Below are 26734 nucleotides of genomic sequence, written 5' to 3'. Positions count from 1 at the left end.
AGCTATACCAGTCAGAGGAGGCTGGTGAGAGGAGCTATAGGAGGACGGGCTCGTTGTAATGGCTGGAATAGAACCAATGGAACGGAGTCCAACACCTTGTTTCCATGTGTTTGATACCGTTCCATTGGTTCCATCCCAGCCGTTACAACGAGCCCGTCCTCCTATAGCTCCTCCCACCAGCCTCCTCTGATACCAGTCTTCCTATCATCCTCTGAACAGTACTGTCAGGGACGGACTGGGACCAGAAATCATCACGGGCATTTCTAACACATGGCCCAATTATTTCCTTGAGGCCACCACCCATTTTTCTTCCTCAAGGCCCGATGATTAGTCAAATAATTTTGTGCCAAAACCCCAATCTAGACAGGCCCACTTTGATAAAAATGGACCAGCGCGTCTGGCAATTGCCCGACCTGGCCTATGGCCAGTCCGCCCCCGAGTACTGTGGAGTTATCTTCTCAATGCAGTCAATCACAGTGTATGTTTGTTTATTTCACACGGCAGGGTTTGGAGATTAATTTAAAGGTCAACTGCACTTCCTGATTTGGCCTCGTTTTTCATCAATGCTCATTAAAGAAATGCTAACGGCGCAGACAGAAAGAAAACGAGAGTTGTCTTGGGGGTGTGGTTTGACGTGGACACATACACACACAGTCACTGTTCTATATGACCAAATGGCAGTTAGGATAGGTGCTATCTGACACACAAACAGATACTATGCTGAAGTTTCAACAGGTCAGACTAAACCTACCTAATTCTGTTCTCCCCATCGACGACCGTTGGTTATCAGGCAAGAGGTGGAGGCTGGAGGCGAGGTCTTTGCCAGAGCCCCGTTGATGGGCATAGCAGCGTAGATCAGCTCCTGGCCCCTCATCAAAGATACTGGTCGGTCACACTCAAACAGAGCACTGATTACATTATCAATGGTGGTTGTGATTAGCCTGGTCGAACCAACCTGATCGTTGTGTTCACCTTTCTATTTCACTTCAACTACTACATTTACATTTAAGTCATTTAGCAGACGCTCTTATCCAGAGCGACTTACAGTTAGTGAGTGCATACATTATTTTTTACATACAGGCCCCCCGTGGGAATCGAACCCACAACCCTGGCGTTGCAAACGCCATGCTCTACCAACTGAGCTACATCCCTGCCGGCCATTCCCTCCCCTACCCTATTTATTATGGACACTTTGTAGTCAATTCTGACACTATAATACATGTTTCTGACTCATGTGGATGCCACAGGCCGTTTTCAAAGGGATTAGTTGTATTTTTTAGGGGCAGTCGTTCTTTAATACTTGTTTGTACTTCCTCACATGTGGGCCCAAAGGTGAACTGGACTTGACATGTTTGTCGGCAGGAAACTTCTTTAACACATGGTTCCCAGCCTATAAATCTCAGGATGATCAGGATCCAGGAAACTTCTTTAACACAGGGTTCCCAGGCTATAAATCTCAGGATGATCAGGATCCACTATCTCACATAGTAATGATGATGATGGATTCTGACAGGATGACATAAGGTAGAGGGTTCAGATGAGAGGAGAGGGAAGTCAGTCTCTTTCTCAGGACAGAGGGACTGGATACACGAGTACAGGTGCTTCAGCAGCCATTACAGGTAAGAGGGTCCCGTGCCTTTAAAATGCTATGAGAAAAATCATCTAACGTTTGAAATCAAGTTCAATATTTCAAGACTTGGACATTTTGGCAGCTATGTAATGTACAACTGCAATTTCCCTGTCTATTTTACAGGTGCTTTACTCCACAACAACACAACAATGACGATCTCCTACACCCTAGAAGTGGCCACTGCTAAGTTTGGAGGGTTTTCCAAGCTGCTCTTCAGGTGGAGGGGAAGCATCTACAAGCTGCTGTATAAAGAGTTCCTGGTGTTCTGTCTTCTGTACAGCTTCTTCAGTGTTTTCTACAGGTAAATGATGAGCAGCTGCCCTCAGTGTCTTTTATTGGGAGTAGAATCGTGTTTTTGGTGTTTTTTCTAGAATAGACTAGAGAAAATAGAATAGAGAACAGAATCTCTTTAATTTTCCCAGAGGGAACTTCAGTTAGGCAAGTCGGATTGACTTTAGCATCGCTGTATTAAAGGTCCCGAACAGTCATTCTGATTCCCATGTATTTACATTTACATTTTAGTCATTTAGCAGACGCTCTTATCCAGAGTGACTTACAGTTAGTGAGTGCATACATTTTTTCATACATGTATAAACTTTTGAGTGACTAAAACATCACGCACAAAAGTTTTCAACATTAAAATGTAAAGAATCTGAGAGAAATTACTTTATTAATTACTTTTTCTTTCATGTCAAACTATCAGGAAGTCTGAAAAGACAGACTGAGTGGGCGGGGAGCTAGTAGACTGAGTGGGCGGGGAGCTAGTAGACTGAGTGGGCGGGGAGCTAGTAGACTGAGTGGGCGGGGAGCTAGTAGACTGAGTGGGCGGGAGCTAGTAGACTGAGTGGGCGGGAGCTAGTAGACTGAGTGGCGGGGAGCTAGTAGACTGAGTGGGGGAGCTAGTAGACTGGGGAGCTAGTAGACTGAGTGGGCGGGGAGCTAGTAGACTGAGTGGGCGGGGAGCTAGTAGACTGAGTGGGCGGGGAGCTAGTAGACTGAGTGGGCGGGGAGCTAGTAGACTGAGTGGGCGGGGAGCTAGTAGACTGAGTGGGCGGGGGAGCTAGTAGACTGAGTGGGCGGGGAGCTAGTAGACTGAGTGGGCGGGAGCCAGTAGACTGAGTGGGCGGGGAGCTAGTAGACTGAGTGGGCGGGGAGCTAGTAGACTGAGTGGGCGGGGAGCTAGTAGACTGAGTGGGCGGGGAGCTAGTAGACTGAGTGGGCGGGGAGCTAGTAGACTGAGTGGGCGGGGAGCTAGTAGACTGAGTGGGCGGGGAGCTAGTAGACTGAGTGGGCGGGGAGCTAGTAGACTGAGTGGGCGGGGAGCTAGTAGACTGAGTGGGCGGGGAGCTAGTAGACTGAGTGGGCGGGGATCTAGTAGACTGAGTGGGCGGGGAGCTAGTAGACTGAGTGGGCGGAGATCTTACCTTGACTGACAGTTCTTTGAAAACGCCTATGTCAAGCAACATGGACGCAGTGAGCAGTGTTGCAGTCAGATTATCTCAAGCAACATGGACGCAGTGAGCAGTGTTGCAGTCAGATTATCTCAAGCAACATTGCTGATACACAAAGCAACTCAAACAACATTCAAATTGCAACATCCAATCCTGTGTCATACATCACATCATGGTTTCACAAATTATTTGTTTATCCAACTGTTTGGTTACTGTAACAGCATGAATATATGTCAACATGTTGGCTATATAATTTAGCTAGCTAGCCCAAATGGAATTGTCAGCGCTGTTAATCAAGCTAGCTAGTTCATCTTGGACCATTTTAGTTGTAGTTTTACAGGGTGAGGTCTGAGTACATTACATACACTGAGTAGACCAACCATTAGGAACACCTTCCTAATATTGAGTTGAAGTGGATTTAACAAGTGGCGTCAATAAGGGATCATAGCTTTTACCTGGATTCACCTGGTCAGTCACCTGGATTCACCTGGTCAGTCACCTGGTCAGTCACCTGGTCAGTCACCTGGTCAGTCACCTGGATTCACCTGGTCAGTCACCTGGTCAGTCACCTGGATTCACCTGGTCAGTCACCTGGATTCACCTGGTCAGTCACCTGGTCAGTCACCTGGATTCACCTGGTCAGTCACCTGGTCAGTCACCTGGATTCACCTGGTCAGTCACCTGGATTCACCTGGTCAGTCACCTGGATTCACCTGGTCAGTCACCTGGTCAGTCACCTGGATTCACCTGGTCAGTCACCTGGATTCACCTGGTCAGTCACCTGGTCAGTCACCTGGAGTCACCTGGTCAGTCACCTGGTCAGTCACCTGGTCAGTCACCTGGTCAGTCACCTGGTCAGTCACCTGGAGTCACCTGGTCAGTCACCTGGTCAGTCACCTGGTCAGTCACCTGGTCAGTCACCTGGATTCACCTGGTCAGTCACCTGGTCAGTCACCTGGATTCACCTGGTCAGTCACCTGGTCAGTCACCTGGTCAGTCACCTGGATTCACCTGGTCAGTCACCTGGATTCACCTGGTCAGTCACCTGATCAGTCTATGTCATGGAAAGGGAAGGTGTTCTTCATGTTTTGTACAATCAGTGTGTATACAATGTTCATATACTGTATCATGACTATCAATGATGTCAAGAAGTTTGTATGAATCTCCCGTTTGGCATGTCTCTTGATGTAATGACATGACAACTTGTCAGAGCTTTGGGCAACCCTTCCCCCGCTTTGGTTCCCTGCTGGCTGAAGACCTAGCTAGATAGTACTCCTGAGTGGCGCAGTGGTCTAAGGCGCTGCATTGCAGTGCTAGCTGTGCCACTAGAGATCCTGGTTCGAATCCAGGCTCTGTCGTAGCCGGCCGTGACCGGGAGACCCATGGGGCGGCGCACAATTGGCCCGCGTCGTCCGGGTAGGGGGGAATGCCAGCAGGGATGTAGCTCAGTTGGTAGAGCATGGCGTTTGCAACGCCAGGGTTGTGGGTTCGATTCCCACGGGGGGCCAGTATGAAAAATAAAAAAAATTTTGCACTCACTAACTGTAAGTCGCTCTGGATAAGAGCGTCTGCTAAATGACTAAAATGTAAATGTATAGTAATTATGTTCCATGCTGGCTGAAGACCTAGCTAGATAGTAATTATGTTCCCTGCTGGCTGAAGACCTAGCTAGATAGTAATTAGCTAACACCGGACACAGATAAAAGTGGAAACCTATAAGTATATTTGCCTTAGATGAATAGGGGAAACCTATAAGTATATTTGCCTTAGATTAAATAGTTTTTTTGCCTTATCAATCTACACACAATACCCCACAATGACAAAGCAACAACAGGTTTTTAGAAATGTTTGCAAATTTATAAAAATTGAAAAAACTGAAATAGCTTATTTACATAAGTATTCAGACCCTTTACTCAGTACTTTGTTGAAGCACCTTTGGCAGCGATTACAGTCTTGAGTCTTCTTGGGTATGACGCTACAAGCTTGGCACACCTGTATTTGGGGAGTTTCTCCCATTCTTCTCTGTAGATCTCTCTAGAGATGTTTGATTGGGTTCAAGTCCGGGCTGGGCCACTCAAGGGCATTCAGAGGCTTGTCCCAAAGCCACTGCTGCGTTGTCTTGGCTGTGTACTTAGGGTCATTGTTCTGTTGGAAGGTGAACCTTCGCCCCAGTCTGAGGTCCTGAGCGCTCTGGAGCAGGTATTCATCAAGGATCTCTCTGTACTTTGCTCCGTTCATCTTTGCCTCGATCCTGACTAGACTCCCAGTCCCTGCCGCTGAAAAACATCCCCACAGCATGATGCTGCCACCACCATGCTTCACCGTAGGGATGGTGCCAGGTTTCCTCCAGATGTGACGCTTGGCATTCAGGCCAAAGAGTTCAATCTTGAATTCATCAGACCAGAGAATCTTGTTTCTCATGGTCTGAGAGTCCTTTGGTTGCCTTTTGGCAAACTCCAAGCGGGCTGTCATGTGCCTTTTACTGAGGAGTGGCTTCCGTCATAAAAGCCTGATTGGTGGAGTGCTGCAGAGATGGTTGTCCTTCTGGAAGGTTCTCCCATCTCCACAGAGGAACTCTGGAGCTCTGTCAGAGTGAGCATCGGGTTCTTGGTCACCTCCCTGACCAAGGCCCTTCTCCCCCGATTGATCAGTTTGGCCGGGCATCCAGCTCTAGGAAGAGTCTTGGTGGTTCCAAACTTCTTCCATTTAAGAATGATGGAGGCCACTGTGTTCTTGGAGACCTTCAATGCTGCAGAAATGTTTTGGTACCCTTCCCCAGATCTGTGCCTCGACACAATCCTGTCACGGAGCTCTACGGACAATTCCTTCAACCTCATGGCTTGGTTTTTGCTCTCACATGCACTGTCAACTGTGGGACCTTATATAGACAGGTGTGTGCCTTTCCAAATCATGTCCAATCAATAGAATTTACCACAGGTGGACTCCAATCAAGTTGTAGAAACATCTCAGGGTTTTATACATGTGCAAAAATGTCTAAAAACCTGTTTTTGCTTTGTCATTATGTGGTATTGTGTGTAGATTGATGAAGAAAAACATTTATTTAATCAATTTTAGAATAAGGCTGTAACGTAACAAAATGTGGAAAAAGTCAATGGGTCTGAATACTTTCCGAATGCACTGTATATTTGCCTTAGATGAATAGGGGAAACCTCTTTGCTGAGATGCAGCAGTCAAATTCTGGAACCTGTAGACTAGCTACCTACCTATGTAAACCACGCCGCTCTGCGAAGACACGCCTTCTGCCATGTTGGTTATAAGGCGGTACTTCATTAAATTAAGTAAGAGAATAAGACATTACCGTTAATAATCCCGCCTCCATCCCGCCTCCTGAATCCAAGTGTTTGACATTGGGAAGGGGACCAGCAACTTTATGATCGAACTTGATCAATGTAGAAGCAACAGTCATTTTTCATTATTTGGTAGTCCTACTTTGATCTGGTTTCATCCAAATATTATCCAATTTCATGAAAAACTGTTCAGGACCTTTAATGGAGGGAGTTACTACCAGAAAAATATGTATGTTTGGTATCAATAATGAGTTATCTTGGATTGGATATATTATGTTTTCAATATCATTTCTTTGCAGGTTCTTCCTCACTGAGAAACAACAGTTGTTGTTTGAAAATGTAGCCCTTTACTGTGACCAGTATGCCAACTTTATTCCAATGTCCTTTGTGCTGGGTAAGTCAACTTTATCTCAATGTCCTTTGTGCTGGGTAAATCAACTTTATCACAATGTCCTTTGTGCTGGGTAAATCAAAACCTCTTAGGTGGGATTTGTCATGCTTTTGTTGATACAGATGTAGGATCTTAATTTGATCACCCTGTTGCAGGATAACTTTCAAACGTTTCAAACGTGTAGTCTATTTGAGGTTTAAAAAGGCTTCTGACGTTTGTAATTTCCACTTTGACATTTCAGACTTGATTTTCCCTTACGAAAAATTTATCAACCCCTACAAAAATGTTCATTAATTATAATCCACATAATAATTCACATTTCCTGTTGCTGCAGGATTATTTTCCTGCTGTAGCAAACTGGCTCAAATTAAAATCCTAATTATCTCTATGAGAATACTATGAAAATGCTATAGTACTGTGTGTTATAGTTACTGATGAGCACCTGAGCAGGTAGACTACAGACCAGTCAAAGTCACCTGATGTAACCCTTTCTGCCCTCATGTAGGCACATTTACAAAGACAAAAAACTACAAATCCCTTGTCTGTCACGAGCGTTAAATTAAATTTGAATTTGAATTTACTCTGCCGATTGTCCGTGGGGTTGGTCCTTCGGTGGGTCGAAATTTGAGACAAAATATCCACAGAAAAGTATTATTAAACCGATTTCAAAACGTGTGAAATCAAGATGTGTTTGCTTCTGACCTAAGGCACGTGCGCAAGACGGAAGGACATGCAGCCGATGCATACTGAAGTCTAGCAGGTGGTTACATTGGCCCCCTCTGATTCATCAGCCCTCGGGATGCTGAGTATCACAGTACCCTCTGATTCATCAGCCCTCGGGATGCTGTGTATCACAGCACCCTCTGATTCATCAGCCCTGAGGATGCTGTGTATCACAGTACCCTCTGATTCATCAGCCCTCAGGATGCTGAGTATCACAGTACCCTCTGATTCATCAGCCCTGAGGATGCTGAGTATCACAGTACCCTCTGATTCATCAGCCCTCGGGATGCTGAGTATCACAGTACCCTCTGATTCATCAGCCCTCAGGATGCTGAGTATCACAGTACCCTCTGATTCATCAGCCCTCAGGATGCTGAGTATCACAGCACCCTCTGATTCATCAGCCCTCGGGATGCTGAGTATCACAGTACCCTCTGATTCATCAGCCCTCAGGATGCTGAGTATCACAGTACCCTCTGATTCATCAGCCCTCAGGATGCTGAGTATCACAGTACCCTCTGATTCATCAGCCCTCAGGATGCTGAGTATCACAGTACCCTCTGATTCATCAGCCCTCAGGATGCTGATTATCACAGTACCCTCTGATTCATCAGCCCTCAGGATGCTGAGTATCACAGCACCCTCTGATTCACCAGCCCTCGGGATGCTGAGTATCACAGTACCCTCTGATTCATCAGCCCTCAGGATGCTGAGTATCACAGTACCCTCCGATTCATCAGCCCTCAGGATGCTGAGTATCACAGTACCCTCTGATTCATCAGCCCTCGGGATGCTGAGTATCACAGTACCCTCTGATTCATCAGCCCTCAGGATGCTGAGTATCACAGTACCCTCTGATTCATCAGCCCTGAGGATACTGAGTATCACAGTACCCTCTGATTCATCAGCCCTCGGGATGCTGAGTATCACAGTACCCTCTGATTCATCAGCCCTCAGGATGCTGAGTATCACAGTACCCTCTGATTCATCAGCCCTCAGGATGCTGAGTATCACGCACCCTCTGATTCATCAGCCTCGGGATGCTGAGTATCACAGTACCCTCTGATTCATCAGCCCTCGGGATGCTGAGTATCACAGTACCCCTCTGATTCATCAGCCCTCAGGATGCTGAGTATCACAGTACCCTCTGATTCATCAGCCCTCAGGATGCTGAGTATCACAGCACCCTCTGATTCATCAGCCCTCGGGATGCTGAGTATCACAGTACCCTCTGATTCATCAGCCCTCAGGATGCTGAGTATCACAGTACCCTCTGATTCATCAGCCCTCAGGATGCTGAGTATCACAGTACCCTCTGATTCATCAGCCCTCAGGATGCTGAGTATCACAGTACCCTCTGATTCATCAGCCCTCGGGATGCTGAGTATCACAGTACCCTCTGATTCATCAGCCCTCAGGATGCTGAGTATCACAGTACCCTCTGATTCATCAGCCCTCGGGATGCTGTGTATCACAGTACCCTCTGATTCATCAGCCCTCAGGATGCTGAGTATCACAGCACCCTCTGATTCATCAGCCCTGAGGATGCTGAGTATCACAGTACCCTCTGATTCATCAGCCCTCGGGATGCTGAGTATCACAGTACCCTCTGATTCATCAGCCCTCAGGATGCTGAGTATCACAGCACCCTCTGATTCATCAGCCCTCAGGATGCTGTGTATCACAGTACCCTCTGATTCATCAGCCCTCAGGATGCTGTGTATCACAGTACCCTCTGATTCATCAGCCCTCAGGATGCTGAGTATCACAGTACCCTCTGATTCATCAGCCCTCGGGATGCTGTGTATCACAGTACCCTCTGATTCATCAGCCCTCAGGATGCTGAGTATCACAGTACCCTCTGATTGTAGAAGTCACATATGTATTTTCACAAGTAAACAAAGTCACAGGATTCTATGTAAGAAAACTTGGATTCTATGTTTAAAAGACTTGAGGGATCAGAGACTTAAAGACTCACTCACAGAGTGGAGGGAGCAGACACTTTTTAACCTTTTGCTGAACATATTATTTGATCTTCAGCGCCTGCTAACCCTAACCCTGCTAACCCTAACCCTGCTAACCCTAACCCTGCTAACCCTAACCCTGCTAACCCTAACCCTAACCTAACCCTAACCCTGCTAACCCTAACCCTGCTAACCCTAACCCTAACCCTAACCCTGCTAACCCTAACCCTAACCCTAACCCTAACCCTAACCCTAACCTGCTAGCCCTGACCTGCTAGCCTCCTAACCCTAACCTCTGCCTACCTAGCCTGGCCTGGCCCTGCTAGCCTAGCCCTGCTAACCCTAGCCTGCTAGCCTACCTGCTGGCCTACCTAACCCTCCGCAACCTCCTGCCGGCCTAACCCTAACCTGCTAACCCTAGCCCTGCTAACCGTGTCCTGCTAACCTACCTACGCCTGACCCTAACCTAACCTAACCCTACCCTAACCCTGCTAACCCTAGCCTGCTAACCGTGTCCTGCTACCCTAACCTCGCTAACCCTAACCCTAACCCTAACCTGCTACCCTAACCTAACCCTAACCTCTGGCCTGACCCTACCCTACCCTGCTAACCCTAACCTGCTAGCCCTAACCTGCTAACCCTAACCCTAACCCTAACCCTAACCCTGCTAACCGTATCCCTGCTAACCCTAACCCTGCTAACCCTAACCCTAACCCTGCTAACCCTAACCCTAACCCTGATAACCCTAACCCTAACCCTGCTAACCCTAACCCTGCTAACCCTAACCCTAACCCTGCTAACCCTAACCCTGCTAACCCTAACCCTGCTAACCCTAATGTCCTTCCTGATTATTTGGTATTTATTAGGATCCCCATTAGATGCTGCAAATGCATCAGCTACACTTCCTGGGGTCCACATGAAGCATGACATAATTCATAGTACAGAACATTATTAGTCAAGGACTGAAATACATACATTTAAAACGTCACACATAGCCTACATATCAGTACATACACACACTATCTAGGTCTAATACATAATACAGTGCAAATTACAATACAATATATATAAAATGGCTGTGTCTCTTCACAGATCCCTTTGTGCAGTAAAGTGTTCTTTTATCTGTTTTTTTTAACTGGTTTTATTGCTAGTTTGGGTTACCTGGGGTGGCAGAGAGGTCCATGTAGTCATGGCTCTATTTAATACTGTGCGTTTCCCAGCCTCTGTTCTGGACCTGGGGACTGGGAAGAGACCTCTGGTTGCATGTCTTGTGTTGTACCAATGAGTGTCTGAACTGTGTGCCAACCGCTTGAACAGACAGTTTGGTACCTTCAACACCTCGCACAAAGACCAATAGTGATGCAGTCAATCTCTCCTTTGAGCCAGGAGAGACTGACATGCATGTTACTGACACTTTCCCTCCGTGTACATCTAAGTGCGATACATGCTGCTTTGTTCTGGACCAAGTGCAATTTACCTGTGTCCTTCTTTACCACACATGACCATACATCTGGGCAGTAGTCCAGGTGCAACAAAACTAGGGCCTGTAGGACCTGTCTGGTCGACTGAGATGTCAAGAAGGCAGAGCAACGCCCTATCATGGACCCTAACCCTAACCTCTTCCCATTTTAGCAAACATTGAGTCTATGTGTTTTGACCATGAAAACTTGCTATCTAGGGTTACACCCAGCAGTATAGTCTCTTCAACTTGCTCAATAGCCACATTATTCAATAATAGATCTAAACGAGGTTTAGAGTTGAGCGAGTGATTTGTCCCAAAGATTATGCTTTTAGTTTTTGAGATATTTAGCACCAGCCTATTGCAAGTTACCCATCCTGAAACTGACTGGAGCTCTATGTTAAGGGTGTCAGTTATTTATTTTACTGTTGCAGTCGACGTGTATCCTGTTGAGTCATCAGCGTACATAGACACACAGGCTTTATTCAAGGTCAGTGGAAGGTTATTAGTAAAAACAGAAAACAATAATGTCCCTAGCTGGCTGCCCTGCAGTACACCACACTCAACTGAATTTGCATGAGAGAGGCTTCCATTACCGAAAACCCTCTGTGTTCTATTAGATATGTAACTCTCAATCCATGATAAGGCAGAGGATTCAAATCCATAACACCTACGTTTTTTCAGCAATAGGTTATGATCAATGACATCAAAAGCTGCACTGAAGTCTAACAAAACAGCTCCCACAATCTTCTTACTATCAATTTATTTCAGCCAATCATCAGTCATTCTTGTCAGTGCCGAGCATGTTGAGTGCCCTTCCCTATAAGCATGCTGAAAGTCTGTTGTTAATTTGTTTTCTGTAAAATAACTTAGCATTTAAAAAAAAAAGTTTGCTAAGCACTTGTAACAGGCCGATTGGTTGGCTGTTTGAACCATTAAAGGGTGCTCTACTATTCTTGGGTAGTGGAATGACCTTTACCTCCCTCCATGTCTGAGGGCACACACCGTCTTCTAGGCTTAACTTGAAGATGTGTCAAACAGGAGTCACAATTCCGCTACCAACCTCAGCAATTTACCATCCAGGTTGTCGGTACCAGGTGGCTTGTCCTTATTTATAGATAGCAACAATTTTTTCACCTCTTCCACACCCACTTTGTGGAACTCAAAACTACAGTGCTAGTCTTTCATTATTTGGTCCATTAAGCATGAATATGAAGGCTCAGCATTTGTTGTTCGCATATCATGCCTAAGTTTGCTAATCTTGTCAACAAAAAACGTTATTCAAGTGGTTGGCAAATATCAAAGGGTTTTGTTATGAACAAGCCATCTGCCTCAGTGAAAGATGTTACTTGGACATGTTCACATTTTTATTTTTTACTGTTGAAGGAGCTGGCAATACAAGCATTTCTCTGCACCTGTAGTAACACCTGATAAACTGTGTACGTGGCGAAGAAACTTTTGATTTGATGTGCACGTCATATTTTCCTGTAAGGTTTCTATGTAACCCTGGCGTTCAACCGTTGGTGGGGTCAATACACCAGCTTCCCCCTGCCTGATAACCTGATGATGGTGGTGTCAGGGAACGTCCACGGGGTCGACGAGAGGGGCCGGCTGCTCCGACGCACACTCATGAGATATGTTAACCTCTCCTCTGTCCTCATCCTGCGATCCATCAGCATTAGAGTACGCAGACGGTTCCCAACCCTGGAGCACGTGGTGGATGCAGGTGAGGATGTGTGTGTGTGCATGCGTCCGTGCATGTCCTTTCATGTCCTTTAATGTCCTTTCATGTCCCAGGGTTAATGCATAGGCTATACACCTCTATGGCTGCATTTACACAGGCAGCCCAATTCTGATTTTTTGCCCAATTATTGTCGAAAGATCTGATTGGTCAAAAGAGATCAGATTTGTGCTGCCTGAGTTACATTCCTCTGCAGGGTTTATGACACCACCTCTTATCTCCTGGTGCAGGGTTTATGACACCACCTCTTATCTCCTGGTGCAGGGTTTATGACACCACCTCTTATCTCCTGGTGCGGTTGCGTGCAGGTTAGACACCACCTCTTATCTCCTGGTGCAGGGTTTATGACACCACCTCTTATCTCCTGGTGCAGGGTTTGTGACACCACCTCTTATCTCCTGGTGCAGGGTTTATGACACCACCTCTTATCTCCTGGTGCAGGGTTTATGACACCACCTCTTATCTCCTGGTGCAGGGTTTATGACACCACCTCTTATCTCCTGGTGCAGGGTTTATGACACCACCTCTTATCTCCTGGTGCAGGGTTTATGACACCACCTCTTATCTCCTGGTGCAGGGTTTATGACACCACTGGAGCATAAACAGCTGGATGGTCTGTACTCTGACTTCAACAAGTACTGGATGCCTCTGACGTGGTTCACTAACCTGGCATCACAGGCCAGACAGGAGGGCCGGGTCAGAGACGACATCGCTCTACGACTGCTCATGGATGTGAGTGCTTTTCTCTGAATACTGAACCTGTGAATTGACCGCAAATACGCAGATGGGGGATACATAGCCCCAGAGACCCCCATAGCCCCAGAGACCCCCATAGCCCCAGAGACCCCCATAGCTCACATGAGCCCTTCTCCATCCCCAGGATTCCATTTGACTGACTTTACTTAAAGACAATAGTATACATCATGACATAACGGCTAGGAGTTCTTTCTGGACAGTTCACATGGTCAGGTAAAACTCCTGGCACTAACTATGAAGCTCTATTTGTCCTCCTGTCCCTAGGAGCTGAATAACTACAGAGGCAAGTGCAGCCTGCTGTTTCACTATGACTGGATCAGCATCCCTCTAGTCTACACTCAGGTAACCCTAACCTCTGACCCCTAACCTCTAACCCCTAACCCTAACCCCTAACCTCTAACCCTAACCCCTAAACCTCTAGTCTACACTCAGGTAACCCTAACCTCTAACCCCTAACCTCTAACCCTAACCCCTAAACCTCTAGTCTACACTCAGGTAACCCTAACCTCTAACCCCTAACCTCTAACCCTAACCCCTAAACCTCTAGTCTACACTCAGGTAACCCTAACCTCTGACCCCTAACCTCTAACCCTAACCCCTAAACCTCTAGTCTACACTCAGGTAACCCTAACCTCTAACCCTAACCCCTAAACCTCTAGTCTACACTCAGGTAACCCTAACCTCTGACCCCTAACCTCTAACCCTAACCCCTAAACCTCTAGTCTACACTCAGGTAACCCTAACCTCTAACCCTAACCCCTAAACCTCTAGTCTACACTCAGGTAACCCTAACCTCTAACCCTAACCCCTAAACCTCTAGTCTACACTCAGGTAACCCTAACCTCTAACCCCTAACCTCTAACCCCTAACCCCTAAACCTCTAGTCTACACTCAGGTAACCCTAACCTCTAACCCCTAACCTCTAACCCTAACCCCTAAACCTCTAGTCTACACTCAGGTAACCCTAACCTCTAACCCTAACCCCTAAACCTCTAGTCTACACTCAGGTAACCCTAACCTCTAACCCCTAACCTCTAACCCTAACCCTAACCTCTAGTCTACACTCAGGTAACCCTAACCTCTAACCCCAACCCTAAACCTCTAGTCTACACTCAGGTAACCCTAACCTCTGACCCCTAACCTCTAACCCCTAACCCCTAAACCTCTAGTCTACACTCAGGTAACCCTAACCTCTAACCCCTAACCTCTAACCCCTAACCCCTAAACCTCTAGTCTACACTCAGGTAACCCTAACCTCTAACCCTAACCCCTAAACCTCTAGTCTACACTCAGGTAACCCTAACCTCTGACCCCTAACCTCTAACCCCTAAACCTCTAGTCTACACTCAGGTAACCCTAACCTCTAACCCCTAACCTCTAACCCTAACCCCTAAACCTCTAGTCTACACTCAGGTAACCCTAACCTCTAACCCCTAACCCCTAAACCTCTAGTCTACACTCAGGTAACCCTAACCTCTAACCCTAACCCCTAAACCTCTAGTCTACACTCAGGTAACCCTAACCTCTAACCCTAACCCCTAAACCTCTAGTCTACACTCAGGTAACCCAACCTCAAACCCTAACCTCTAACTCCTAACCCCTAAACCTCTAGTCTACACTCAGGTAACCCTAACCTCTAACCCTAACCCCTAAACCTCTAGTCTACACTCAGGTAACCCTAACCTCTAACCCTAACCCCTAAACCTCTAGTCTACACTCAGGTAACCCTAACCTCTAACCCCTAACCTCTAACCCTAACCCCTAAACCTCTAGTCTACACTCAGGTAACCTAACCTCTAACCCTAACCTCTAACCCTAACCCCTAAACCTCTAGTCTACACTCAGGTAACCCTAACCTCTACCCCAACCTCTAACCCTAACCCCAAACCTCTAGTCTACACTCAGGTAACCCCTAACCTCTAACCCTAACCCTAAACCTCTAGTCTACACTCAGGTAACCCTAACCTCTAACCTAACCCTAAACCTCTAGTCTACACTCAGGTAACCCTAACCTCTAACCCCTAACCTCTAACCCCTAACCCCTAAACCTCTAGTCTACACTCAGGTAACCCTAACCTCTAACCCTAACCCCTAAACCTCTAGTCTACACTCAGGTAACCCTAACCTCTAACCCTAACCTCTAACCTAACCCCTAAACCTCTAGTCTACACTCAGGTAACCCTAACCTCCCCTAACCTCTAACCCTAACCCCTAAACCTCTAGTCTACACTCAGGTAACCCTAACCTCTAACCCTATCTACCCTAACCCCTAAACCTCTAGTCTACACTCAGGTAACCTAACTCAACCTACCCTAACCTCTAACCCTAACCCCTAAACCTCTAGTCTACACTCAGGTAACCCTAACCTCTAACCCTAACCCTAAACCTCTAAGTCTACACTCAGGTAACCCTAACCTCAACCCCTAACCTCTAACCCTAACCCTAAACCTCTAGTCTACACTCAGGTAACCCTAACCTCTAACCCCCTAACCTCTAACCCTAACCCCTAAACCTCTAGTCTACACTCAGGTAACCCTAACCTCTAACCCCTAACCTCTAACCCTAACCCCTAAACCTCTAGTCTACACTCAGGTAACCCTAACCTCTAACCCCTAACCCCAACCTCTAGTCTACACCGTAACCTAACCTCTAACCCTAACCCCTAAACCTCTAGTCTACACTCAGGTAACCTAACCTCTAACCCCTAACCTCTAACCCTAACCCCCTAAACCTCTAGTCTACACTCAGGTAACCCTAACCTCTAACCCTAACCCCTAAACCTCTAGTCTACACTCAGGTAACCCTAACCTCTAACCCCTAACCCTAAACCTCTAGTCTACACTCCAGGTAACCTAACCTCTCCCCTCAACCCCTAACCCCTAAACCTCTAGTCTACACTCAGGTAACCTAACCTCTAACCCTAACCTCTAACCTAACCCCTAAACCTCTAGTCTACACTCAGGTAACCCTAACCTCTACAAAAACCCTAACCCCTAAACCTCTAGTCTACACTCAGGTAACCCAACCCCTAACCCCCAACCTCTAACCCTAACCCCTAAACCTCTAGTCTACACTCAGGTAACCCTAACCTCTAACCCTAACCCCCTTAAACCTCTAGTCTACACTCAGGTAACCTAACCTCTAACCCTAACCTCTAACCCCTAAACCTCTAGTCTACACTCAGGTAACCCTAACCTCTAACCTCTAACCCTAACCCCTAAACCTCTAGTCTACACTCAGGTAACCCTAACCTCAACCCCTAACCTCTAACCCTAACCCCCTAAACCTCTAGTCTACACTCAGGTAACCCTAACCTCTAACCCTAACCCCTAAACCTCTAGTCTACACGGTACTAACCTCTAACCCTAACCCTAAACCTCTAGTCTACACTCAGGTAACCCTACCTCTAACCCCTAACCTCTAACCCTAACCCCTAAACCTCTAGTCTACACTCAGGTAACCTAACCTCTAACCCCTAACCCCTAACCCTAACCCCTAAACCTCTAGTCTACACTCAGGTAACCCTAACCTCTAACCCCTAACCTCTAACCCTAACCCCTAAACCTCTAGTCTACACTCAGGTAACCCTAACCTCTAACCCCTAACCTCTAACCCTAACCCCTAAACCTCTAGTCTACACTCAGGTAACCCTAACCCCTAACCTCTAACCCTAAACCCTAAACCTCTAGTCTACACTCAGGTAACCCTAACCTCTAACCCCTAACCCCTAAACCTCTAGTCTACACTCAGGTAACCCTAACCTCTAACCCTAACCTCTAACCCTAACCCCTAAACCTCTAGTCTACACTCAGGTAACCCTAACCTCTAACCCCTAACCTCTAACCCTAACCTCTAACCCTAACCCCTAAACCTCTAGTCTACACTCAGGTAACCTAACCCTGACCTCTAACCTCAACCCTAACCCCTAAACCTCTAGTCTACACTCAGGTAACCCTAACCTCTAACCTAACCTCTAACCCTAACCCCTAAACCTCTAGTCTACACTCAGGTAACCCTAACCTCTAACCCCTAACCTCTAACCTAACCTAAACCTCTAGTCTACACTCAGGTAACCCCTAACCTCTAACCCTAACCTCTAACCCTAACCCCTAAACCTCTAGTCTACACTCAGGTAACCCTAACCTCTAACCCCTAACCTCTAACCCCTAACCCCTAAACCTCTAGTCTACACTCAGGTAACCCTAACCTCTAACCCCTAACCCCTAAACCTCTAGTCTACACTCAGGTAACCCTAACCTCTAACCCCTAACCTCTAACCCTAACCCCTAAACCTCTAGTCTACACTCAGGTAACCCTAACCTCTGACCCCTAACCCCTAAACCTCTAGTCTACACTCAGGTAACCCTAACCTCTGACCCCTAACCCCTAAACCTCTAGTCTACACTCAGGTAACCCTAACCTCTAACCCTAACCTCTAACCCTAACCCCTAAACCTCTAGTCTACACTCAGGTAACCCTAACCTCTAACCCCTAACCTCTAACCTCTAACCCCTAAACCTCTAGTCTACACTCAGGTAACCCTAACCTCTGACCCCTAACCTCTAACCCTAACCCCTAAACCTCTAGTCTACACTCAGGTAACCCTAACCTCTAACCCTAACCCTAAACCTCTAGTCTACACTCAGGTAACCCTAACCTCTAACCCCTAACCTCTAACCCTAACCCCTAAACCTCTAGTCTACACTCAGGTAACCCTAACCTCTAACCCTTAACCTCTAACCCTAACCCCTAAACCTCTAGTCTACACTCAGGTAACCCTAACCTCTAACCCTAACCCCCTAAACCTCTAGTCTACACTCAGGTAACCCTAACCTCTAACCCCAACCTCTAACCCTAACCCCTAAACCTCTAGTCTACACTCAGGTAACCCTAACCTCTAACCTAACCTCTAACCCTAACCCCTAAACCTCAGTCTACACTCAGGTAACCCTAACCTCTAACCCCTAACCTCTAACCCCTAACAACCTCTAGTCTACACTCAGGTAACCCTAACCTCTAACCCTAACCTCTAACCCCTAACCCCTAAACCTCTAGTCTACACTCAGGTAACCCTAACCTCTAACCCCTAACCTCTAACCCTAACCCCTAAACCTCTAGTCTACACTCAGGTAACCCTAACCTCTAACCCTAACCCCTAAACCTCTAGTCTACACTCCAGGTAACCCTAACCTCTAACCCCTAACCTCTAACCCTAACCCCTAAACCTCTAGTCTACACTCAGGTAACCCTAACCTCTAACCCCTAACCTCTAACCCTAACCCCTAAACCTCTAGTCTACACTCAGGTAACCCTAACCTCTAACCCTAACCCCTAAACCTCTAGTCTACACTCAGGTAACCCTAACCTCTAACCCTAACCCCTAAACCTCTAGTCTACACTCAGGTAACCCTAACCTCTAACCCTAACCTCTAACCCCTAACCCCTAAACCTCTAGTCTACACTCAGGTAACCCTAACCTCTAACCCCTAACCCCTAAACCTCTAGTCTACACTCAGGTAACCCTAACCTCTAACCCTAACCCCTAAACCTCTAGTCTACACTCAGGTAACCCTAACCTCTAACCCCTAACCTCTAACCCTAACCCCTAAACCTCTAGTCTACACTCAGGTAACCCTAACCTCTAACCCCTAACCTCTAACCCTAACCCCTAAACCTCTAGTCTACACTCAGGTAACCCTAACCTCTAACCCCTAACCCCTAAACCTCTAGTCTACACTCAGGTAACCCTAACCTCTGACCCCTAACCTCTAACCCTAACCCCTAAACCTCTAGTCTACACTCAGGTAACCCTAACCTCTAACCCTAACCTCTAACCCTAACCCTCTAGTCTACACTCAGGTAACCTAACCTCTAACCCCTAACCTCTAACCCTAACCCCAAACCTTAGTCTACACTCAGGTAACCCTAACCTCTAACCCCCTAACCTCTAACTCTCCCTAAACCTCTACCTCAGGTAACCTAACCTCTAACCCCTAACCCCTAAACCTCCTAGTCTACACTCCGGGTCAACCCTAACCTCCTAACCCTAACCCTAAACCTCTAGTCTACACTCAGGTAACCCTAACCTCTAACCCTAACCCCTAAACCTCTAGTCTACACTCAGGTAACCTAACCTCTAACCCTAACCTCTAACCCTAACCCCTAAACCTCTAGTCTACACTCAGGTAACCCTAACCTCTAACCCTAACCTCTAACCCCTAACCCCTAAACCTCTAGTCTACACTCAGGTAACCCCTAACCTCTAACCCTAACCCCTAAACCTCTAGTCTACACTCAGGTAACCCTAACCTCTAACCCCTAACCTCTAACCCCTAAACCTCTAGTCTACACTCAGGTAACCCTAACCTCTAACCCTAACCCCTAAACCTCTATCCTCCGTTAACCCTAACCTCTAACCTCCTAAACCTCTAGTCTACACTCAGGTAACCCTAACCTCTAACCCTAACCCTAACCCTAACCCCTAAACCTCTAGTCTACACTCAGGTAACCCAACCTCTGACCCTAACCTCTAACCCTAACCCCTAAACCTCTAGTCTACACTCAGGTAACCCTAACCTCTAACCCTAACCCCTAAACCTCTAGTCTACACTCAGGTAACCCTAACCTCTAACCCCTAACCTCTAACCCTAACCCCTAAACCTTTTAGCACTTTATCTCTTAGCACTTTGTCTTCTAGCGCTTATATATGTGGATATAATTGTGTTTGTATATGTATTATTAAAGCATCTATCCCCTGATCCCTTGTATATTTTAATATCTCAGTCCCTTCATGGTCCTAGATAACCACTCAGACTATCATTTAGAAACAATAATAACCTACTTACTTTTGGTAAGTTTGGAGGGGGTAATCTAGATAATTTTAACAGTTGAATGGTTTATAGCATTATATTGGAGGGGCACACAACAATAGGCCTGCAGCACCACAAGACAAACCAGTCTCTTTTTAACCCTACCTTATTCAAAACCTAACCCCTAAACATCTGTCTACCTCAGGTAACCCTAACCTCTAACCCCTAACCTCTAACCCTAACCCCTAAACCTCTAGTCTACACTCAGGTAACCCTAACCTCTAACCCCTAACCTCTAACCCTAACCCCTAAACCTCTAGTCTACACTCAGGTAACCCTAACCTCTAACCCACTAACCTCTAACCCTAACCCCTAAACCTCTAGTCTACACTCAGGTAACCCTAACCTCTAACCCTAACCCCTAAACCTCTAGTCTACACTCAGGTAACCCTAACCTCTAACCTCTAACCCTAACCTCTAGTCTACACTCAGGTAACCCTAACCTCTAACCTCTAACCCTAACCTCTAACCCCTAAACCTCTAGTCTACACTCAGGTAACCCTAACCTCTAACCCTAACCCCTAAACCTCTAGTCTACACTCCAGGTAACCTAACCTCTACCCCCTAACCTCTAACCCTAACCCCTAAACCTCTAGTCTACACTCCAGGTAACCCTAACCTCTAACCTAACCCCTAAACCTCTAGTCTACACTCAGGTAACCTAACCTCTAACCCCTAACCTCTAACCCTAACCCTAAACCTCTAGTCTACACTCAGGTAACCCTAACCTCTAACCCCTAACCCCTAACCCTAACCCCTAAACCTCTAGTCTACACTCAGGTAACCTAACCTCTAACCCTAACCCCTAAACCTCTAGTCTACACTCAGGTAACCCCTAACCTCTAACCCTAACCCCTAACCCTAACCCCTAAACCTCTAGTCTACACTCAGGTAACCCTAACCTCTGACCCCTAACCTCTAACCCTAACCCCTAAACCTCTAGTCTACACTCAGGTAACCCTAACCTCTAACCCCTAACCCCTAAACCTCTAGTCTACACTCAGGTAACCCTAACCTCTAACCCCTAACCTCTAACCCTAACCCCTAAACCTCTAGTCTACACTCAGTTAACCCTAACCTCTAACCCTAACCCCCAAACCTCTAGTCTACACTCAGGTAACCTAACCTCCTACCCCCTAACCTCTAACCCTAACCCCTAAACCTCTAGTCTACACTCAGGTAACCCTAACCTCTAACCCTAACCCCTAAACCTCTAGTCTACACTCAGGTAACCCTAACCTCTAACCCCTAACCTCTAACCCTAACCCCTAAACCTCTAGTCTACACTCAGGTAACCCTAACCTCTAACCCCTAACCTCTAACCCTAACCCCTAAACCTCTAGTCTACACTCAGGTAACCCTAACCTCTAACCCCTAACCTCTAACCCTAACCCCTAAACCTCTAGTCTACACTCAGGTAACCCTAACCTCTAACCCTAACCCCTAAACCTCTAGTCTACACTCAGGTAACCCTAACCTCTAACCCCTAACCTCTAACCCTAACCCCTAAACCTCTAGTCTACACTCAGGTAACCCTAACCTCTAACCCTAACCCCTAAACCTCTAGTCTACACTCCGGTAACCCTAACCTCTAACCCCTAACCTCTAACCCTAACCCCTAAACCTCTAGTCTACACTCAGGTAACCCTAACCTCTAACCCCTAACCTCTAACCCTAACCCCTAAACCTCTAGTCTACACTCAGGTAACTCTAACCTCTAACCCCTAAACCTCTAGTCTACACTCAGGTAACCCTAACCTCTAACCCCTAACCTCTAACCCTAACCCCTAAACCTTTTAGCACTTTATCTCTTAGCACTTTGTCTTCTAGCGCTTATATATGTGGATATAATTGTGTTTGTATATGTATTATTAAAGCATCTATCCCCTGATCCCTTGTATATTTTAATATCTCAGTCCCTTCATGGTCCTAGATAACCACTCAGACTATCATTTAGAAACAATAATAACCTACTTACTTTTGGTAAGTTTGGAGGGGGTAATCTAGATAATTTTAACAGTTGAATGGTTTATAGCATTATATTGGAGGGGCACACAACAATAGGCCTGCGCACCACAAGACAAACCAGTCTCTTTTTAACCCTACCCTAATTCAAAACCTAACCCCTAAACCTCTAGTCTACACTCAGGTAACCCTAACCTCTAACCCCTAACCTCTAACCCTAACCCCTAAACCTCTAGTCTACACTCAGGTAACCCTAACCTCTAACCCCTAACCTCTAACCCTAACCCCTAAACCTCTAGTCTACACTCAGGTAACCCTAACCTCTAACCCCTAACCCCTAAACCTCTAGTCTACACTCAGGTAACCCTAACCTCTAACCCTAACCTCTAACCCCTAACCCCTAAACCTCTAGTCTACACTCAGGTAACCCTAACCTCTAACCCCTAACCTCTAACCCCTAAACCTCTAGTCTACACTCGTAACCCTAACCTCTAACCTCTAACCCTAACCTCTAGTCTACACTCAGGTAACCCTAACCTCTAACCCCTAACCTCTAACCCTAACCCCTAAACCTCTAGTCTACACTCAGGTAACCCTAACCTCTAACCCTAACCCCTAAACCTCTAGTCTACACTCAGGTAACCCTAACCTCTAACCTCTAACCCTAACCTCTAGTCTACACTCAGGTAACCCTAACCTCTAACCTCTAACCCTAACCTCTAACCCCTAAACCTCTAGTCTACACTCAGGTAACCCTAACCTCTAACCCCTAACCTCTAACCCTAACCCCTAAACCTCTAGTCTACACTCAGGTAACCCTAACCTCTAACCCCTAACCCCTAAACCTCTAGTCTACACTCAGGTAACCCTAACCTCTAACCCTAACCTCTAACCCTAACCCCTAAACCTCTAGTCTACACTCAGGTAACCCTAACCTCTAACCCTAACCCCTAAACCTCTAGTCTACACTCAGGTAACCCTAACCTCTAACCCCTAACCTCTAACCCCTAACCTCTAACCCCTAACCTCTAACCCTAACCCCTAAACCTCTAGTCTATACTCAGGTAACCCTAACCTCTAACCCTAACCCCTAAACCTCTAGTCTACACTCAGGTAACCCTAACCTCGACCCCTAACCTCTAACCCTAACCCCTAAACCTCTAGTCTACACTCAGGTAACCCTAACCTCTAACCCCTAACCTCTAACCCCTAACCCCTAAACCTCTAGTCTACACTCAGGTAACCCTAACCTCTAACCCTAACCCCTAAACCTCTAGTCTACACTCAGGTAACCCTAACCTCTAACCCCTAACCTCTAACCTCTAACCCCTAAACCTCTAGTCTAAACTCAGGTAACCCTAACCTCTAACCCTAACCCCTAAACCTCTAGTCTACACTCAGGTAACCCTAACCTCTAACCCTAACCCCTAAACCTCTAGTCTACACTCAGGTAACCCTAACCTCTAACCCTAACCTCTAACCCCTAACCCCTAAACCTCTAGTCTACACTCAGGTAACCTAACCTCTAACCCCTAACCTCTAGTCTGCCCTCCGGTACCCTAACTCAACCCCTACCTCTAGTCTACACTCCAGGTAACCTAACCTCCCTAACCCCTAACCTCTAGTCTACACTCAGGTAACCCTAACCTCTAACCTCTAACCCTAACCCCTAAACCTCTAGTCTACACTCAGGTAACCCTAACCTCTAACCCCTAACCTCTAGTCTACACTCAGGTAACCCTAACCTCTAACCCCTAACCTCTAACCCTAACCCCTAAACCTCTAGTCTACACTCAGGTAACCCTAACCTCTAACCCCTAACCTCTAGTCTACACTCAGGTAACCCTAACCTCTAACCCTAACCCCTAAACCTCTAGTCTACACTCAGGTAACCTTAACCTCTAACCCCTAACCTCTAACCCCTAAACCTCTAGTCTACACTCCGGTAACCCTAACCTCTAACCCCTAACCTCTAACCCTAACCCCTAAACCTCTAGTCTACACTCAGGTAAATGTGACAGACTGTGTTCGAACCCCAAGACTGTTAGCCCACTGAGCTAAAGTCTAGGCATTAGCTTAGGGAGCTAACACAAGTCTTCAGGTCTCAGGCAAGTTTATTTATCAGGCAAGCTTGGTTCACTTAACTACCTCTGTTACATGTGGTGAAAGTATCTTCAGCTGTAAAAACAAAAGATATTACTATAAACTGCTGAGGCCCAAATTACTGCCGTAAAATACCAAACTGCTGCCTGTATAATATCAAACTGCTGCCTGTATAAGCTGGCCGCGACCGGGAGACCCATGGGGCGGCGCATAATTGGCCCAGCGTCGTCCAGGGTAGGGGAGGGAATGGCCGGCAGGGATGTAGCTCAGTTGGTAGAGCATGGCGTTTGCAACGCCAGTGTTGTGGGTTCGATTCCCACGGGGGGCCAGTATGAAAAAATAAAAAAAATAATGTATGCACTTACTAACTGTAAGTCGCTCTGGATAAGAGCGTCTGCTAAATTACTAAAATGTAAATGTATAATACCAAACTGCTTCCTGCATAATATGATGATGTCATAATATGATGATGTCATTACGTCCCTCCACACAAGGTAGTGACCCTGGCTGTGTACTCGTTCTTCGGCTTCTGTCTGATTGGTCGACAGTTCCTGAACCCTGAGAAGGGATATAAAGGCCACCAGCTGGACATGTATGTCCCCGTTTTCACCCTGCTTCAGTTCTTCTTCTATGCAGGCTGGCTCAAGGTGAGTTCCTTATTGATTGATTGAACATTGATGAGTTGGCTGATTGGATATTGATTGGTTGGTTATTTGGTTGATTGTATATTGTTTGGTTGGTTAATTGATTGATTGGATATTGATTGGTTGGTTATTTGGTTGATTGTATATTGTTTGGTTGGTTAATTGATTGATTGGATATTGATTGGTTGGTTAATTGATTTATTGGTTTTCGTTCTTGCTTATGCTAAAGTCCTTGACTGTCCTCCCTTCTCTCTGTTCTCTAGGTGGGGGAGCTGATCATCAATCCCTTCGGAGAGGACGATGACGACTTTGAAACCAACCAACTAATTGACCGAAATATTCAGGTGTGTTTAGCTCACTTCACTTGAATATAGGCCATCAATTACCATCGACTGCTGAGTGATAAAGTAATTATCTGAGATTTTGTACCTTTTGCTGTATTTCCCATTTTTTATCTCAGTTCACTTTCCTGAACCAATCATTTACCATCGCCTATAAAGTATTGTCTGACCTTATGGACTGGTGGTGTTTCATCCAGTGACAGATCAGTGATAGATCTGCTGTCATTCATTGTTTGTTTTGCTATCTTTCTCCCCTCACGTTTCTTCCCAGGTATCCATGCTGGCTGTGGATGACATGCACCAGAACCTGCCCCCGACGGAGAAGGACAAGTTCTGGGTGGAGAGATACTTCTCTGTCCCTTATTCTACCGCTGCTGAGACCCTCAGACCTACCTTCATGGGCTCAACATATGACATAAGGTAGCCTACAATGACTGTGATTCATTCATTTGTTTGTTTGTTAATTCATCAATTGATTTGTTTGTTCATTCATTGATTCATTGGGCAGGTTCGACTCTGGTCAGGACGTCTCCATACCCTTCATCTATAAGGATGAGTGTGGTGAAATGGACAGGAAGGTGGAGGATGTGTCTTTAGTGAGAGACAGACAGCTGAAGGTGTCTCATCTGCAGACAGAACGAGGGGAGGGGCAGTTCAAGGTGGCTGTGGAACTCATCCCAGCCAATGACAATGAGCAGAGCTCTTGTTGAAAGATCTGGGCAACTTGTCTATGGCTTTTGTTTATTTTGGGATAATTCATGCATTTTCCATGCACCTGTGTGTCAATGATTGTGTGAAATGTATTCTACAATCATGTTTAGATTGTTTGTAATCCTGGTTATTAAAAAATGATTTTGTAAAACATGCCTGATACTTTTTAATAATAATTTTGTGTACAGCCTATGTCTATAAAAAACATGACTTTTAACTTTGAAGCCTGATACCATCGATATACATTGCAGATTGATTTCACGAACAAAATGTGTGTATCTACATAAATGAACATACTGTTGGTAGTGAACCAATCTGCCAAGACTGACATATGTAAGTAAGGAAAAGGGTGTGATTGTTTTTCATGTTTTTTTATATAGTCTTTATTTGCTGGTGTATTTCCTATGCAATTTGTTGTGTAATTGTAAGATGCAGGGCTTCCTTGGTCTCAATTGGACTCCCTGTTAAAATAAAGGTCAAATAAAAGGTTAAAATGTTTCGATAGCTATGGAATGTAAACACATGGCTAGCTTCCTCGTGGAATGTTAGCTAGCTAGCCAGCTAAATAGAAGGCTACCTTTCTGCCGATGCTTTAGCAGTGTAACAGTCTTTGGTGTAAGCTAGCTCGCTAAGCTACTTGCAGACGGAACCCGACACCGTAACATAACTTAATGGGCG

The 26734-nt window shown here is 46.2% G+C and overlaps 1 protein-coding gene across 1 annotated transcript; it reads left to right on the top strand.

The window, feature by feature from the left end:
• Positions 1 to 1208: 1208 nt before the first annotated feature.
• On the top strand, positions 1209 to 26512 carry best4 (bestrophin 4). The gene is made up of 10 exons (XM_041842947.2): positions 1209 to 1619; positions 1754 to 1931; positions 6689 to 6783; positions 12419 to 12652; positions 13245 to 13399; positions 13688 to 13765; positions 24855 to 25007; positions 25268 to 25348; positions 25617 to 25765; positions 25854 to 26512. Exons 1-10 carry the CDS (start codon positions 1538 to 1540, stop codon positions 26053 to 26055), a joined length of 1407 nt encoding a protein of 468 aa, XP_041698881.1. The 5' UTR covers positions 1209 to 1537; the 3' UTR covers positions 26056 to 26512.
• Positions 26513 to 26734: the final 222 nt, after the last annotated feature.

Source organism: Coregonus clupeaformis, unplaced genomic scaffold (genome assembly GCF_020615455.1).
Source record: "Coregonus clupeaformis isolate EN_2021a unplaced genomic scaffold, ASM2061545v1 scaf0237, whole genome shotgun sequence".
NCBI lineage: Eukaryota > Metazoa > Chordata > Actinopteri > Salmoniformes > Salmonidae > Coregonus > Coregonus clupeaformis.
The sequence above is the reverse complement of the archived record's forward strand: the minus strand, read 5'-3'. Positions and strand labels throughout refer to the sequence as shown.

What these genes read in the sequence shown, in the direction of transcription:
- best4 (XM_041842947.2), top strand. Translation starts at nt 1,538, where the DNA reads ATGAGAGGAGAGGGAAGTCAGTCTCTTTCTCAGGACAGAGGGACTGGA. An exon ending in TCCAATGTCCTTTGTGCTGG is followed by an intron (nt 6,784 to 12,418) that starts GTAAGTCAACTT and finishes TTTTCCTGTAAG; the next exon opens with GTTTCTATGTAACCCTGGCG. An exon ending in CTCTACGACTGCTCATGGAT is followed by an intron (nt 13,400 to 13,687) that starts GTGAGTGCTTTT and finishes TCCTGTCCCTAG; the next exon opens with GAGCTGAATAACTACAGAGG.